The 14,967-nt window shown below is 41.8% G+C and overlaps 1 protein-coding gene across 1 annotated transcript in view; it reads right to left on the bottom strand.

Moving 5' to 3' along the window:
* The window catches only part of BUB1B (BUB1 mitotic checkpoint serine/threonine kinase B), a 52,054-nt gene that overhangs the window by 15,640 nt on the left and 21,447 nt on the right, over window positions 1–14,967 (bottom strand). The window contains exons 9-18 of the mRNA XM_056133598.1: window positions 12,281–12,510; window positions 10,334–10,446; window positions 9,444–9,556; window positions 8,830–8,876; window positions 7,153–7,213; window positions 6,928–7,033; window positions 3,429–3,703; window positions 1,508–1,635; window positions 472–612; window positions 50–150 (exon numbers count right to left, since the gene is read on the bottom strand). Coding sequence (XP_055989573.1) covers window positions 50–150; window positions 472–612; window positions 1,508–1,635; window positions 3,429–3,703; window positions 6,928–7,033; window positions 7,153–7,213; window positions 8,830–8,876; window positions 9,444–9,556; window positions 10,334–10,446; window positions 12,281–12,510 — 1,315 coding nt within the window. The remainder of the gene's footprint in view (window positions 1–49; window positions 151–471; window positions 613–1,507; window positions 1,636–3,428; window positions 3,704–6,927; window positions 7,034–7,152; window positions 7,214–8,829; window positions 8,877–9,443; window positions 9,557–10,333; window positions 10,447–12,280; window positions 12,511–14,967) is intronic.

The following is a 14,967-nucleotide window of genomic DNA, read 5'->3' as shown; positions in this document are numbered from 1 at the left end:
CATGTACATAAAGGTAAGGTAATAAAACATGACAAAGGATCAGTCCCACCTTTATTATGGTTAATTCCGCAGAGTTTTTAGGTGTCACCCAAAATAATTTGTAATCTTCACATGTTAGATATTCTTGTTTAATGCAATAATCCTCATTACCTGTTGAAAAGGTTTGATTCTATTTAAAAATCACTGTAAACACATTTAATCCCATTGCTTTTATCTCCTGGTGTAAGGGTAACAGGCACTTTATATTTGCCCACTAATAGTATCTAAAATACTCTCCAAAATTATCTTTAAGAACTGAAAGCCAGAATTCCCATTGTTACTCAGACACGAACTCTTTAATATGCCAACTTCTAGATGCCATTTCTTACAGTTTAGACATACTTAGAGTGCTTAAGCATTAAGTTAAAATACAATCACTCACTTACTCATCCTCTGTCATACACAAAAGGACACACATCCAAGGACACTCACCTAACTCAATCTCCCCTTCGATTTCCAACTTAGGCATTGGCCTGTCTTCTGTGAAAAATTCCATGGAGGCACACAGGTCTGGAAGGGTTTTTAGCAGTTGCCTTCGATATTGTGAACACCAAGGTGACTGAGCGGGGTTGTCTGGATGAGGAGGAAAAAGGCGAAGGCGAAAAAATATCACCCCAAATTCCAAACTGGATAACAGAACGGGGTGGTGAGGGTTGAAACGTCAACATAAAACTAGACGATCAGCACAGTTAATTTAACAATAGTGAGACACCTCAAGTCTTTATGACACAGGGTTTAGTAAATACCAAGTTTTTCTTTGAAATGTCACATTTGATGACAGCTTTTCTTTCCTTGCAGCGGGCCTACCCTCTGCGTTGCAAGGGACTGAACCTGGGGCTGCCATATACAATGCAGCCTACCCCTGCCCTCTGAGCTATGTCCCTGTCCCTAGTAACTGCTACCCACTCCCCAGCCCTTTTATTGCCGTGCTAGGGAATGGACCCAGGGCATTACATGCGCAAGGCAAGCAACTTGACTGATGAGCCATATCCCTGGCCTTACAGTAACTTTCCTGGAGAATAAAAACATTCCAGTAGACTGGAAGAGACAAAGGGTCAGTGGTAGAGGGTCTTGGACAAATTGTTGGTGGCAAAGGTGCAGTAACTTTGAGCATCAAAACCATGAACATGAACACCATTACAACCATGCTGCTTAAATGCCAATGAAAAGAAAAACGCCATATATCCTGGTAAATTGAACTTGGTACATGTTCATTAGACAGGGACTTATGCTTCCAAGTGATTAATCAAAACTTCTTCAACTTTTTCACTCTTAGATCCCTTTTGAACCAAGAACTTTTATGGGATTCCAAGAATAGAAAATAGGTACACAAATCAAACAGTTACTGGTAATAAATCATACATTTGACCCAGAGAACACATTTCTCATCATCTCTGCATCAGTTATATGAACCATGACGTAAGGTCATATGTCCCTGTAATAGACGTCAGAGTAGCCTGGAGCTTACCTGCAATTTCACTGGTAAGCTCCAACTTCTCAGGAATCTGGAGGCACTTGATGGAGGAGGTGCTCGTGACGGAGGAGGACGAGCACCCGGAGGAATGTGTGGCTTCTCGGCTGTCTTCAATGATTGGGCTGGAAAAAACACAAAGGAGTCAATCCTCACAGGAATAAATTTCGATTGATCTTCAAGGCTCACATGTGAAAAATCCATGATCAGAATCTAGGGAATAGTGTTCTGCAAGCAATGCCTAGCATCAACGTTCTGAATCTCATTTATAGTATATGCCAACACAACCATTCTCAACTATGTGGGAACTTTAAACAAAGACACCAACTTTCTTCCTCTTTATCAGTTCTTAAAATATACTTTTTTTTTTAACCCTTCAATAAGAAAAGACCATTCAGGAAATGGATCAGCAGCAGCACCTTGAAGTGGGAGAAGGAGGAAACATCAAGAAAAGGAAAATTGAAATCATTCAGCATGAATGCATGCTGGCAAATGGGATTAAAAGTTAAAGAAAACCTTTGATGGGTCATTTTTCACCCCGCTTTGGTGCCAGGTATCAAACCAGGCCCTTGCATGTGAAAAGCATGAGCTCTCCCATTCACTAAACTACCCCTGGGACCCTGAAAAAGCAATTTTATTAATTTATTTTTTTGGGGGGGAGGAGGTCACACCCTAGAGAGCTCAGGGCTTACTTCTGGCTCTGAACTCAGGGATTACTCCTGATGGCTCTCCAGGGACGTTAGGGGACGCTGGGGGTTGAGCCTGAGTTGGTCATGTGCAAGGCAAATGTCCTACCCACTGTACTATCATTCCAGCCTCCAATCAGCCTGCATGTAAATATGGATAACTCACAGGCAGGCTGTGTCTGACTTCCCACGCCATTCCCTCAAATCTATACATAATTCATTTTCCTGTCTCTTGAGCAAAATCCACTACTGAAATATACATTGGTTGCTGCCTACTTGAAATGAGTCTTGAGCAGACTATCATTATTCTTTTTATATTAAGATGTGTATTTTCCCCTTAAACATAATCGCATGCAGGAGTAATTCCTAAGTGCAGAGCCAGGAGTAACCCCTGAGCATTGCTGGGTGTGACCAAAAAAGCAAAATCAACAACAACAACTACCAAAAAAACCCCCCATAATGACATGTATGTTTTGATATAATGTGATTTTTGGGGGGGGATGGGACATCCCCAGTGTTGTTGGAGCGGGGCATACGGCCACAGTCAGTGAGGATCTGACTATTCAGTGGCTCACTGTTATTTTATTTTATTATATTTATTGTTTGCTTTTTGGGTCACACCTGCGATGCACAGGGGTTATTCTGGCTCATACACTCAGGAATTACTCCTGGCGGTGCTTGGGGGACCATATGGGATGCTGGGAATCGAACCCCGGCCGGCTACATGCAAGGCAAATGCCCTACCCGCTGTGTTATCGCTGCAGCCCCTCACTATTATTTTATCTCAGAGTAAAAGAGGAATAATTGTCTCTTTCCTCCCAGTCAGGTATGCTTTGCTGAGTTTCCTCAGATACTATTTTCCTGGATCCCTCAGTTTCATGACCGTGACAATTTACTGTTGTTTTTTGGGACACAGCTGGCGGTGCTCAGGGCATAATTCTAGTTCAGCGCTCAGGGATCACTCCCAGTGGTACTCATGGTCCTGAGAATCAAACTGAGGTTGGAAAAGAAAGAAGGCAAGAGCCTGACCCGCTGTAGTCTCTCTCTGGCGCCCGCAAACTTTACTTTAATGTCTGTATTCAAATCAATGATTATATTCAACATACTCTCTACCTAAGGAAGCCTACATATCATGTATGCACCTAGTACAGGGCTGGGCTGGCACTAAGAGATGGATACTCGGTGGTCACAACCGACAAGCACGCCTCCACCCAATATAGGGCCCCACACACCTCAGCTTCTTGATGCTCAGAGGTGGATTGTAGATAGTGCCACAGGCGATCTGCTGGTCCTCACAGGCCTTCCCGTCTAGATCTTCTACCTGCAACAGTCGCTCAGCGTCAGGAGGAAGGTCCTTCAAGGCTGCTATCTCGTGGAAAGGGGTGGACACAAAACGAGCTGCTCTGGCAAAGTCACAAGTGTCTTCTGGGTTCGGACAAATGGTCATATTCCTGAAACCCGTGATGATAGCATCCTCACTCAGAGGTTCGATGCCTGTGAGTTCATCCTGAAACAAAGACTACATAAACGTTTTGGAATAGTTCAAAGAATGAGAACAGTTATCTTTACTACTTTGACATGTTAGGGAAGTAATCGTCAACACAGGGTCTACTGAAGCAGCATATCTGAATCTCTAGGGTGGGAGACAAGTTTAAAAAGTACATCAAGGGGCTGGAGTGATTCACTAATAAAAAAATTAAAAAATGAAAAACAAACAAACAAAAAAAAACCCAAAACTATTTTACCCCCCAAAATACAATGATTCTCCAAACAAAGGAAAATTATTAGGGACTTTTCCCAACTATTTTGGTTCACATTCAGAGGTGCTCATGGGCTGCGCCAAGCTGTGTACTCAAATTTGGGGGCTATTACTGGCAATGCTTACTAAGGAAATTTACAATAGATAAAACTGAAGTGGTTGTTGGTTTAGGACTAAATAAAGATGCTGTACACACACACACACACACACACACACACACACACACACACAAAATGGAATACTAGTCAGCTATGATAAAAGATGAAAATTTGCCACTCACAGCAAATTGAAAATGAACTCAAGGAGGTTATGCAAAGGTAAGAAAGGTGAAAAGACAAGTACTGGAGGAAATGACCAATGTGCACATAAGGATATGAAATTTAGGAATGGACAAAAGAATAAATTAGTGAACACTGAACTAAGATTTCCTGAGAAGAGAAAAGGCAGAGCGTGTAAAAGCTAGGTGTTTTTTTTTTTTTTTAAAAAAAAGGGGGCTGGAGCAATAGCACCGTGGGTAGGGCGTTTGCCTTGCACACAGCCGACCCAGGTTCGATTCCCAGCATCCTATATGGTTCCCTGAGCACTGCCAGGAGTAATTTCTGAGTGCAGAGCCAGGAGTAAACCCTGTGCATCGCCGGGTGTGACTCCAAAAGAAAAAAATGGAGGGACTGGAGAGATAGGACAGCATCATGTGGCTGACATCTCCAGGTCTGACCTCTAGCATTCCATAAAGTCCCTGAGCACAAGTTAGGAGTAAGACCTTTGCACTGCTGAGTATGACAAAACCCAAAAATTAAATTAAAAAATTTTTAAAACGACAAAGAAGATCTAGCAATAGTTGTATTTCCACAGCTTAATGAACAGATACCTAAAGAAAGAAGTAAATTTAAAAAGTACCATATTTACAAATGTTTTACTGAGGCAGTCATCCCCTAGAATGTGAAGAATACACTGCTTTGAATTACTCTAGTAACTCAGCACACTACTCTTTAAAAGTCTTCAGAGAAGCTATTCATATCCTTAAAAAGCTGGGAGATAGCTCAAAGGGGTAGAATGCAAGGCTTGCATGCATAAGCCTTGAGCTGTGGACCCAAAACTAAAACACTAAAAATAGAAATCCTTCAGATTAGGGGTGGGGGATGTAACTTGGGGGTATCTAGTTCTATCACTGGTCCCACAAGATTAAAAAAAAAAGTGTTGGTTAAATAGTCAATTCTCTTCAACTTCAAATTTCTAGATGCTTGTTTGAAAACAAGATGACTTTTATTCCTTAAGATGTCAACAATAAAGGTCATTCATTTATTTTGACTTGAAGGTTCTTTTCAAGAACAGGTTCTTTTTACTATTATTATCACATTACTAGTCTACAGTGTCTATAATATCACTTTAAAAGCTTGCATAAATTTTCCATTATCAAAAACGGCATTATCTATCTACCTATCTATCTATATTTTTGGGGGGTGGGAGTTTGTTTTGGGGCCATAACAGCTGTGCTCAGGGATGACTCCTAGTGGGCTTGGGGGACCATATGGGGTGCTGGGGATCAAACTTGGGTTGGCACTGAGCAAGGCAAGTATTAATGCTTCAGTCCTGGCATTTCTTTTTTTTGGCTTTTGGGGTCACACCCGGCGATGCACAGGGGTGACTCCTGACTCTGCACTCAGGAATTACTCCTGGCAGTGCTTGGGGGACTATATGGGATGCTGGGGATCAAATCCAGGTTGTCCGCATGCAAGGCAAACGCCCTACCTGCTGTGCTATTGCTCCAGCCCCAGTCCTGGCATTTCTTATATTAAAAATCCTTTGCTACAGAAATTACTGCTGTAAAACTATTTTAAATTATTTTGAGCTAGTGATTTTTTTCCCCCACTTAGAAAAAGAGATGTAATTCATCTACCAAAGACTCACCCATTCAGTACCCTCCAGTACAGGATTTAAGGTACAGAAAGTAGCACAATCATCACTAATATCTAACTCCAGAACATTTTTATCAATCCAAGCCCATTAGCAATCACTTCCAACCTCCTCTTTTCCTCATTCCCTGGAAATCCCTAATCTACTCTGTCTTTACAGATTTAGCTTATTCTGGACATTTCATATAAATGCAATTATACGATATGTGGCCTTTTGTGTTTGGTTTCATTTACTTCGTGAGGCATTTTCAAGGTAAATTCATTTATTTCAAGGTAAATTTCATTCCTATTAAGGTCAAGTATTAATTCAATGAATGCATAAACAACCTTTTGTTATCCATGCATTAGTTGACAGGAATGGCACTATTTCTATTTTTGGCTATTATTGAATAATGTAGCTTTGATCATCAATGTGCAAGGTATTTTTGTGTGAACATTTAAATTTCTATACATATACATGTCTAGACTATATAATTAATGTTTTAATTTATCTCATATCTAGAATATAAATGTTTTAACTATATTATAAATATATTCTAGACATATACAGAAATAAATTCAGAAATAAAACAAAGGAAAGTATGTCCTAGATATATTTAGAAGAATATATTCTATTCTAGATTATCTAGAATTACATATTCTGGATATAGATACAAGAGAAATTAAAACATGTTAATTATATATTCTAGACATATGTATGTACAGATACATGCAAATATATGGAAATTGCTAGGTTATACAGTAACTATGTTTAACATTTAAGGAGCCACCAAATTCCAAAGTAGCTTTTGTTTTTATCTAGTCCTGACAGTGTAAAAGGCCTCTAATTTCTCCATACCCTCACCAACACTTAATTTATTGTTATCATTTTTAATGGCCATCCTAGTGGGTGTAAAGTATCTCTCTGATTCTGACCTGCATTCTCTGATGATAATGATGCTGAGCATTTCTTCATGTTATTTGAACACAGTGATTTTAGTTTTAGCCCTAAATTTTTGTAAGAACCCATCAATTCAGTCCACTGTTCTCTTTATATGAATATAGAGATACTGATCTTACACAAACATCTGGAGACACATCCTCAGGTGAAGTGATGCTTTCTGAAGTTTTGAGAATTGAAAGGGGTCTTCGTTGGGTTGAAGCCTGTGCGGAATCTGCAGGAAGGCTGGGAAAGACAATGACAGTGAGCATCTGTTTGCCCTGTGATCGGAGGAGCCCCTAATTCATTCCCATTAACAACAACAACAACAAAAATGTCTATGTGTAACAACAAAAGCTTCAAACCTGATGTTTGTTTTCTCTGACAGAAGAAACTCATCAAAAATGGGGAATGGTATACTGGGACCTATAAGCAAAGAGAGCAGTTTAGCGTTGCAGAGTTAGAGTTGAAGTGCTCTGCTCTTCAACACGCAGGTGAATAATACCTTTGTGTCACATGATAGCAGACCGAATGTTCCATATCAAGAATTTTAAACACAAAAGTTGAGGTTTTTATCAACACACAGATGATCTTGTTTCATCTTTGTTCCCCCATCACTATCACTCTCCAAACCTCAAATCCCAACTCTAAATTATTCTGAAGCAAACCTCAGACACCTTATTGTCCCACTGACAAAAGATGTTCTTTCGGGGCTGGAGTGATAGCACATTGGGTAGGGTGTTGGCCTTGCACACAGTCAACCCGGGTTCGATTCCCAGCATCCCATCCCAAGTACTGCCAGGAGTAATTCCTGAATGCAGAGCCAGGAGTAACACTGTGCATCGCAGGTGTGACCCAAAAAGACCCCCTTGCCAAATAAATAAATAAAGGTTCCTACTTTAAAAAAAAAAAAGATGTTCTTTCCTTTCTAGGTTCGAACATTTCCCCAATATCCTGTATTGCCTTGAAAACAAAACAAAAAACAAGTTTTTCACAGTTTCATATTTTTAACATTTAAAAAAAAATTTATTTTCTTCTTGGGGGGCGGGGACGGTGGGAGGCGTTGCAGCCAGCAGTACTCGGGCTTACTCACGGCTCTGTGTTCAGAGATCACTCCTGGCAGGCTTGGGGGAACCACATGAGATGCTGGAGATTGAACCCAAGTCAGTCGCATACCAGGCAAGTGCCTTAGCTACTGTACTATCTGCCTGCCGCCCCACCCCCTGCCTCCCGCCCCCCCACACGGCCTCCCCTCATTTCTATGGAAGAGAAATAAATTTGAATGCAAAACAGCTTTTGTTCTAAGCATTTTTTTCTAAAAACCCACTTTCCAGTCTCAGTTGCTGGTTACCCCTTAAATGCCTTATTCAGTAGACAGCAGTTAAGTGAAAGGTTACTTAGTAGTATGAATTTAAATCAAAGCTCAGTATGTCACAGCACAGAAGAATCTGATGAAAATAACTTTCACTCTATCTCACTCAAATCATATGCTTATACTCAAATTCCATGATTTAAAGGTAAAATTCCTTAGACTCCTTTTCAACTCTCTTTTTACTACACTTAGCATTCCTCAGGGCTCACTGCACTCTGTGCTCAGAGGTTACTCCTGTTTCTGTGCTCAGGAGTATACCTGGCAGTGCTCTAGGGATCATATGTAGTACCAGGTATTGAACCTGGGGAGGCTGCAAGCAAGACAAACGTGTTAATTGTTATACTATCTCTTCAGCCCTCCTTTCTATATATTTCTTAAATTCCCTCTATTATAAAAAAAATAGGGGCTGGAGCGATAGCACAGCGGGTAGGGCGTTTGCCTTGCACGCAGCCAACATGGCCAACACAGGTTCGATTCCCAGCATCCCATATGGTCCCCTGAGCACCGCCAGAGTAATTCCTGAGTGCATGAACCAGGAGTAACCCCTGAGCATTGCCGGGTGTGACCCAAAAAGCAAAAAGAAAACCAAAAAAAAAAAAAATATTTATCAGTTGTTATGGACTGTATTTGTTATCAGTACATACTATATAAGATTGTCAATGCAACTCACTTTTACATTGAGATTGGTCCTGCCAAATGTTTACTGCTGAAGTCTCTCTGTGAAAAAATGTTTAAAACATATATAGTATACACTGAATTCTTAAAAGTCAAATAAGAAAAATATTCTAATAACATCAATACAAAATTTTAAAGATGGAAGTCATTAAAAGTGCTACAGATATATATCTGATAAACTATGTTAACATGGAAGCCAATTATAAAATATTAAGCTCTCAATTTTAAAAAGCAAAATGGGAAGTGGAGGGATGAGGGGAACACTCTGGTGGAGGGGGCGGCATTAAAATGCTGTACCGCATGTAAACCCTATCATTGATAACACGTTAATGCAAAACAACACATAAGGAAAGAAATACCAAAGCTATAGTCATCATCTTACCGGACAAAATGGGCGATTTAAGAGAATCATTTGGTTTTTTTCTATAATAAACATGTTTTTCCCATTAAGAAAATTAGAATCCCATCCTCCCTCATTACAAAGTGGATGCTGTGATGGAGGCTTCCCTGAGACTGTAACAGCCAAGGGGACAACAAATCACTGCAAAGCCCAAGGCCGGTTCCCAGAGCTCTGCTATAAGCACTGCCCCTCCACCAATGTGGTCCTACCTGGCCGAGGTCACTGGACAAATGTAAGTGGACGGCACCGTGCCTGGCACCTCCTGAGGTGCAGAAGCAGTTCCTGGCCCACCAGTCTCCTCTGCAGGCATCTCCACGTCCTTCTATTTGCATTAAACAAACAAAAGTCAATGTGTCCCTCCAACAGAGAAAATGTCAGTTTCAAGATTTTGACATAACATTAGTTTTACCATATTCTTCCTCTGTAGAGCCACTAACCATATGACGTAACTTACTAGTAAAGGTTCTTTCCGATCATTTATATGTTTAGTATTACTGGGTACTGTTATGCCCAACTGAGCAATGCCAAGCATGTGCTCAGTCTCTATTTTATTTATATGGAGGGCCTTCCAGGCAGAGCCCAGGGACGTGGGGACCACCCCTAGTAATATTCAGCCAGTAACACACTGCTGCTCAGTCCCAGGGCTACTGGGGCCACCAGGGCTATACCAGGGGATGCTTGGGCGGGGGGTGGGGTCATTGGACTCAGGGCTGTGCGCATGCCAAGTATGGCCGCCAGCTTCTTGACCTGGTTAAACCCATCTTAACAGAATACAGCAAGAATGAAAACAGTTAAGTCAAAAGGAACAGGACAATGGTTTTTAGTGTGACTAGTCAATAAATTGCATCAATTGTATAACAAATGACCAAATCCATTTGAAACTGCCTGTTAAATTATTTTCTGCTCAATTTCCTTTACACTAGTAGCTAAGAAAGTACCAAAAACTTGGAATGAGGGGTTAGGAAGACTTTCACCTTACATAATGAGAGAGAGAAAGAGAGGGGGGGGGAGAATGAGGGAGGGTGGAGAAGGGAGACAGAGAAGAGAGGGGGAAGGGAGAAAGGGGGAGGGAGGGAGGGAGAGAGAGAAGAGAGATGACCTGTTCGCTGGCTCTTTCTTGCTGTGTGCTTTGGATTTCTTTCAGCTTCTTCTCCATCTCTGCAATCTGTTTCTGCATTTCTGCTCTCTTCTCTGCACTGGTCAGGAGCTCAGCTAGTAACAATAAAGTTGGTTTAGGAATGACTATTCACAGCAATCCATTCTGTCAAAAACTGTCTTGGTGAATATGTCAGCTAGATGGACTAGATGGATATATGTTAATATTAAAGCTAGAAATGATAAATGGGACAAAATTCTCAATTCGAGGCCCAGTCCATTTTATTCTATTATATGCGCAGTCTCTTCAACACCATCGGGAGTGGTTTCCCGGATAAAAACCAAACAAACTGGGGGCAAGAGAGATAGTGGTCCCTGCCTTGCAATGTGGCTGGCCTGGTTGAATCCTCACTCACCCAAAGAACTGCAGAACGTGAAGCCAAAAGTAGCTCATGAACACTAACTGTGGCGCAAACTGCACCCCCTCAAAACAAAGCAAAAACAGAACAGACAAAATGCAAGGAGAAAAGCGGATTTTAGTCATGGCAGAAAAAAAGGCAGGATCAGAGAAACAGAATAACCAGTAGGGCACTTTATTGTGGCAAACTCCCAGGTTCAATCCCAGGCACCACACATGGTTCCCCAAGTACTGGCCGGAGCGATCCCTGACAGAGTCAGGAGTATGCCCCTGAGCACTGTTTGGTGTGGCCAAACCTCCAAATCAGAATGAAGGCAGAAAATCAAGTTGTAAGATAGTCTAGCTAAAAACTTTATGGCTTGGACTAAGGAAGAGTAGAAATAGTCACTGTCACTGTCCTCCCATTGTTCATTGATTTGCTCGAGCGGGCCCAGTAACATCTCCACTGGGACACTTGTTACTGTGTTTGGCATATCGAATACGTCATGAGGAGCTTGCCAGGCTTTGCCGTGCAGGCAAGATACTCTCGGTAGCTTGCCGGGCTCTCCGAGAGGGGTGGAGGAATCGAACTCGGGTCAGCCATGTTGGCCGCTTGTAAGGCAAACACCTTACCCGCTGTGCTATCGCTCCAGCCCAATAGAAATAGTAATAAATTATAAATTGTATTAATAAAGTGAATTATTTATTGTATCAATAATTCATTAGGTAAGGGGAATGATAAAGAGGGATCAAAGATCATTTCTAGGGAGCTGGAACAGTAGTACAGTGGGTAGGGTGCTTGCCTTGCAAGCACGTGCAGCTGACCCAAGTTCGATTCCTAGCATCCCATATGGCCAGTCAGGAGTGATCCCTGAGCACACAGCCAGGAGTAAGCCCGGACACCACCGGATATGGCCCCACTCCTCAAAAAAGAAAACAAACAAACTTCTAAAACAAAAACAAAGAAAAATTGAAATGGTAACTTGATTCAACCAAAACAAAATTTCTAATGATGGTGAGGATCAGGGGACAGTGGGGAAAATGGAAATTTCTAAAACATTTATTTTGCTGTGAAGAGGCTATGAAAAATAGAGTCATGGGTGGAGAGGAACACAAACACAAAGATAATGAAGGACTTTGGGACCTCTGTGTGGTTTGTTTTAAATAGTGAAGTCCTTGGTCTGAGAGAAAGGGAGGGAAAAATAAGGGGGGCTACTCCTCTGACTCCTGAGTGCAGAGCGAGGAGTAAGCCCTGAGCAGCCAGATATGGGTGCCCTACCCTCAAAAGGGGGAAAATATCCACAATACAGATATAGCCCGGAGGGTTGGGATTTATATATTGTACACGGAGCACTAGGTTCCATCCCTAGCTCTGCACAGAGCCCTGAGCACTGCTGGGTGTGGCACAAACAGTTACAAACAAAACCAGAAAAAAAGCAGTAGAAACCAGGGGGAGGTACAAACCACCTTGGGGCAATCTTCACCAAACATCTCTCAGTTCAACCTTCCCATAGGGAAGTTATTTTCACAAACTTGAATGACATCAACACATACCTTCCCTTTGCTCTTTTAATTTCTTCCGGAAAACTTCAGCCCGGATCTCTTCAAAGGAAAACTCGCCCACCCCTGCATAAATCTTCTCCTTACAGTACATCATCTTCTCCTTCTTCTCCCCAGAGTCTTGCTGATGGCTTTGAACTCTTTGCAGGAAATCTGCTTCCTCCTTCCCAGGTTTTCTTGTGCTTAGAATATGGTTTATACTGGGTTCAATTTTACATGGAGTCCTAAAAGAGAAAAATTATTTGCCATATATCTTGAATGACTTATTACCATCATCATCATCATCATCATCATCATCATCATTATTATGGTTTTTGGGTCACTTTCGGCAGTGCTCAGGGCTTACTCTTGGCTCTGCACTCATGGACCACTCTTGGTGGGCTCAGGGGCCATATGGGGTACTGGGGATCAAACCTGGGCCAGCCATGTGCAAGGTAAATGCCCTACCCACTGTACTATCATTTTGGCCCCAAATTCATGTCTTTTTTTTCCCCTTAAAGAGGAGCACCCAAGAGTGCTCAAGAAACTACATGTGGCACTAGAATTTGAACTGGGGGAAGGCATGTGTGAGCCAAGTGCCTTATTCCTGGTCTAATCTCTCCAGCCCATTTACATGTTTTGACAAGACAAGGACATCAGTTCAAAGGCTGTAAGTGGGAAGATTTTCAAAAGACAAAAACAAGACTGAGAAAAGCAGCTAGAAGTAATTTAGATGGGTCATCAACAATTACGTTGTGAATGAGAACTAGCCACTCTCTTCTGAAGAAGGAAATTAGCCGTAAAATATCTTATATTCCTCTTAAGTGAAAATAAATCTTAATATCACATTTTAATCAAGTTTAATTAAAGGAAATTAACCTAGACGGTGCAGTCCATTTCTCATCGTATGGCACCCTAAAGAATCGGCGTTAGGAATGCAGCACTAAGAGAAATCATGAGGGGCCAGGCTCTCAGTTAAAGGGATGAGTGAAAGGTCTTACAGATTTGATATGAATGAAGCATAAAGAGTCTCGGTCAGGATAGGGGAGATGGTCTCAATCCAGGCCATGGATTAAGTTTCTTTTTTCTTGATTTTTTTGGTCACTCCTGGTTGTGCTCAAGGGACTGTATGTAGTGCTGGAGATGGAATCCAGGCTACTGCCTTTACACGCTGTACTATTTCTCTGGCCTGGATTATATTTCGTATATGTCCTTTGTTTTCTTACGTATCTTTGTTGGGGGGGGGACATGCGGGAAGGGGAAGCACATCCAGTGATGCTCAGGAGTTACTCCTGGCTCTGCACTCAGAAATTCCTCTTGTGCTAAGGGGACCATATGGGATGGTTGCATGAAAGGCAAACACCCTACCTGCTGTATAATCTTTCCAGCCCCCTCTTATGTTCCTTGTAAAATTAAAAATACTTGCTTCTTAAACAGCTCCTCCAAATCAAGTTTCCCCATGCTTTTAGAAGCCTTCCTCAACATGCTCAATCTGATAAAGGGTATTTAGTAAGCATCTACACAATCATAATTAATGATAGGAGGCTGAGTGCTTCCCCTCTAAGACCACAAGATAAACAAGATAAAGTAGTGACAATTCCATTCTACATTGTATTGGAAGTTCTGGCTAGGGCAATTAGGCAAGAAAAAGAAATAAAAGGCATTCAGATGTAAAAAGAAGTGATTTCTATTAGCAGATGACATAATCTTGCTCTGAAAACAGCAACAATCCCCAACCAAAAAAAACCTAAAAAACCTGCCCACAACTGGATCTGGAGAGATAGTACGGTACAACGGGGCAGGGGTCTGCCTTGTAAGTAATGGACTCGGATTTGATCCCCAGCACCCACCCTATATGGTACCCACAAGCCCTGCCAGAAGCCAGGAGTAAGCCTGAGCTCTGTGGCCTGTCATCTCCAGCACCACAAACGGTGTGTTTGAGCACATGATGCGATTGAAGATGACGCCCCGGGCAGGCACCGCAGCTAAAGGAGAATGGACCCCTTGAACAATGATGGTGAGTGTTGGGGCCAGAGATAGTACAATGGGTGGGGTATTGCATGGGGTGACTTGCTTCAATCCCCGGCACCCCATGGTCCCCCACCCACCAGGTGTGAATTGTAAATGGGAGTGGCCCAAGCCCCAACCATCACTCCCCAAAAAACCCCAATCAAACTGTCACTAATCATAGATAACATGAGATATATATACATACACATATATAATATATATATACAAACCCTAGTCTCCAAAAAAAAATTTCTAGAAATAAATCAATATGATAAAGTGATAGGCTACAAATAATACAACAAAATCTGCCACATTTCTATAAATAGTGAAACAGAAAATAAACTAGTTTTTAAATCCCATTTTAAATGGCTCTCAAAAAAAAAAAATCAAGTACCCAGCAATCAACTTAACAAAAGAGGTAAAAGAAGCCTGCCTCAAGAGCAGAGGGGAGAAGGCAGATGGAATAGAGAAGGGATCACTAAGAAAATGATGGCTGGAGGAATCAGTTGGGATGGAAGATGTGTGCCGAAAGTAGATACTGGACCAAACATGATGATCTCTCAGTGTCTGTATTGCAAACCATAATGCCCAAAAGTAGAGAGAGATTATGGGAATCATATCTGCCATGGAGATGGGGGGAGGGGGGGTATACTGGGGATATTGGTGGTGGGGAATGTGCACTGGTGGAGGGA

This window comes from Sorex fumeus, unplaced genomic scaffold (assembly GCF_029834395.1).
Source record: "Sorex fumeus unplaced genomic scaffold, SorFum_2.1 ptg000098l, whole genome shotgun sequence".
Lineage (NCBI taxonomy): Eukaryota > Metazoa > Chordata > Mammalia > Eulipotyphla > Soricidae > Sorex > Sorex fumeus.
Note: the sequence above shows the minus strand (reverse complement) of the source record. Positions and strands in the feature narration are given on the sequence as shown.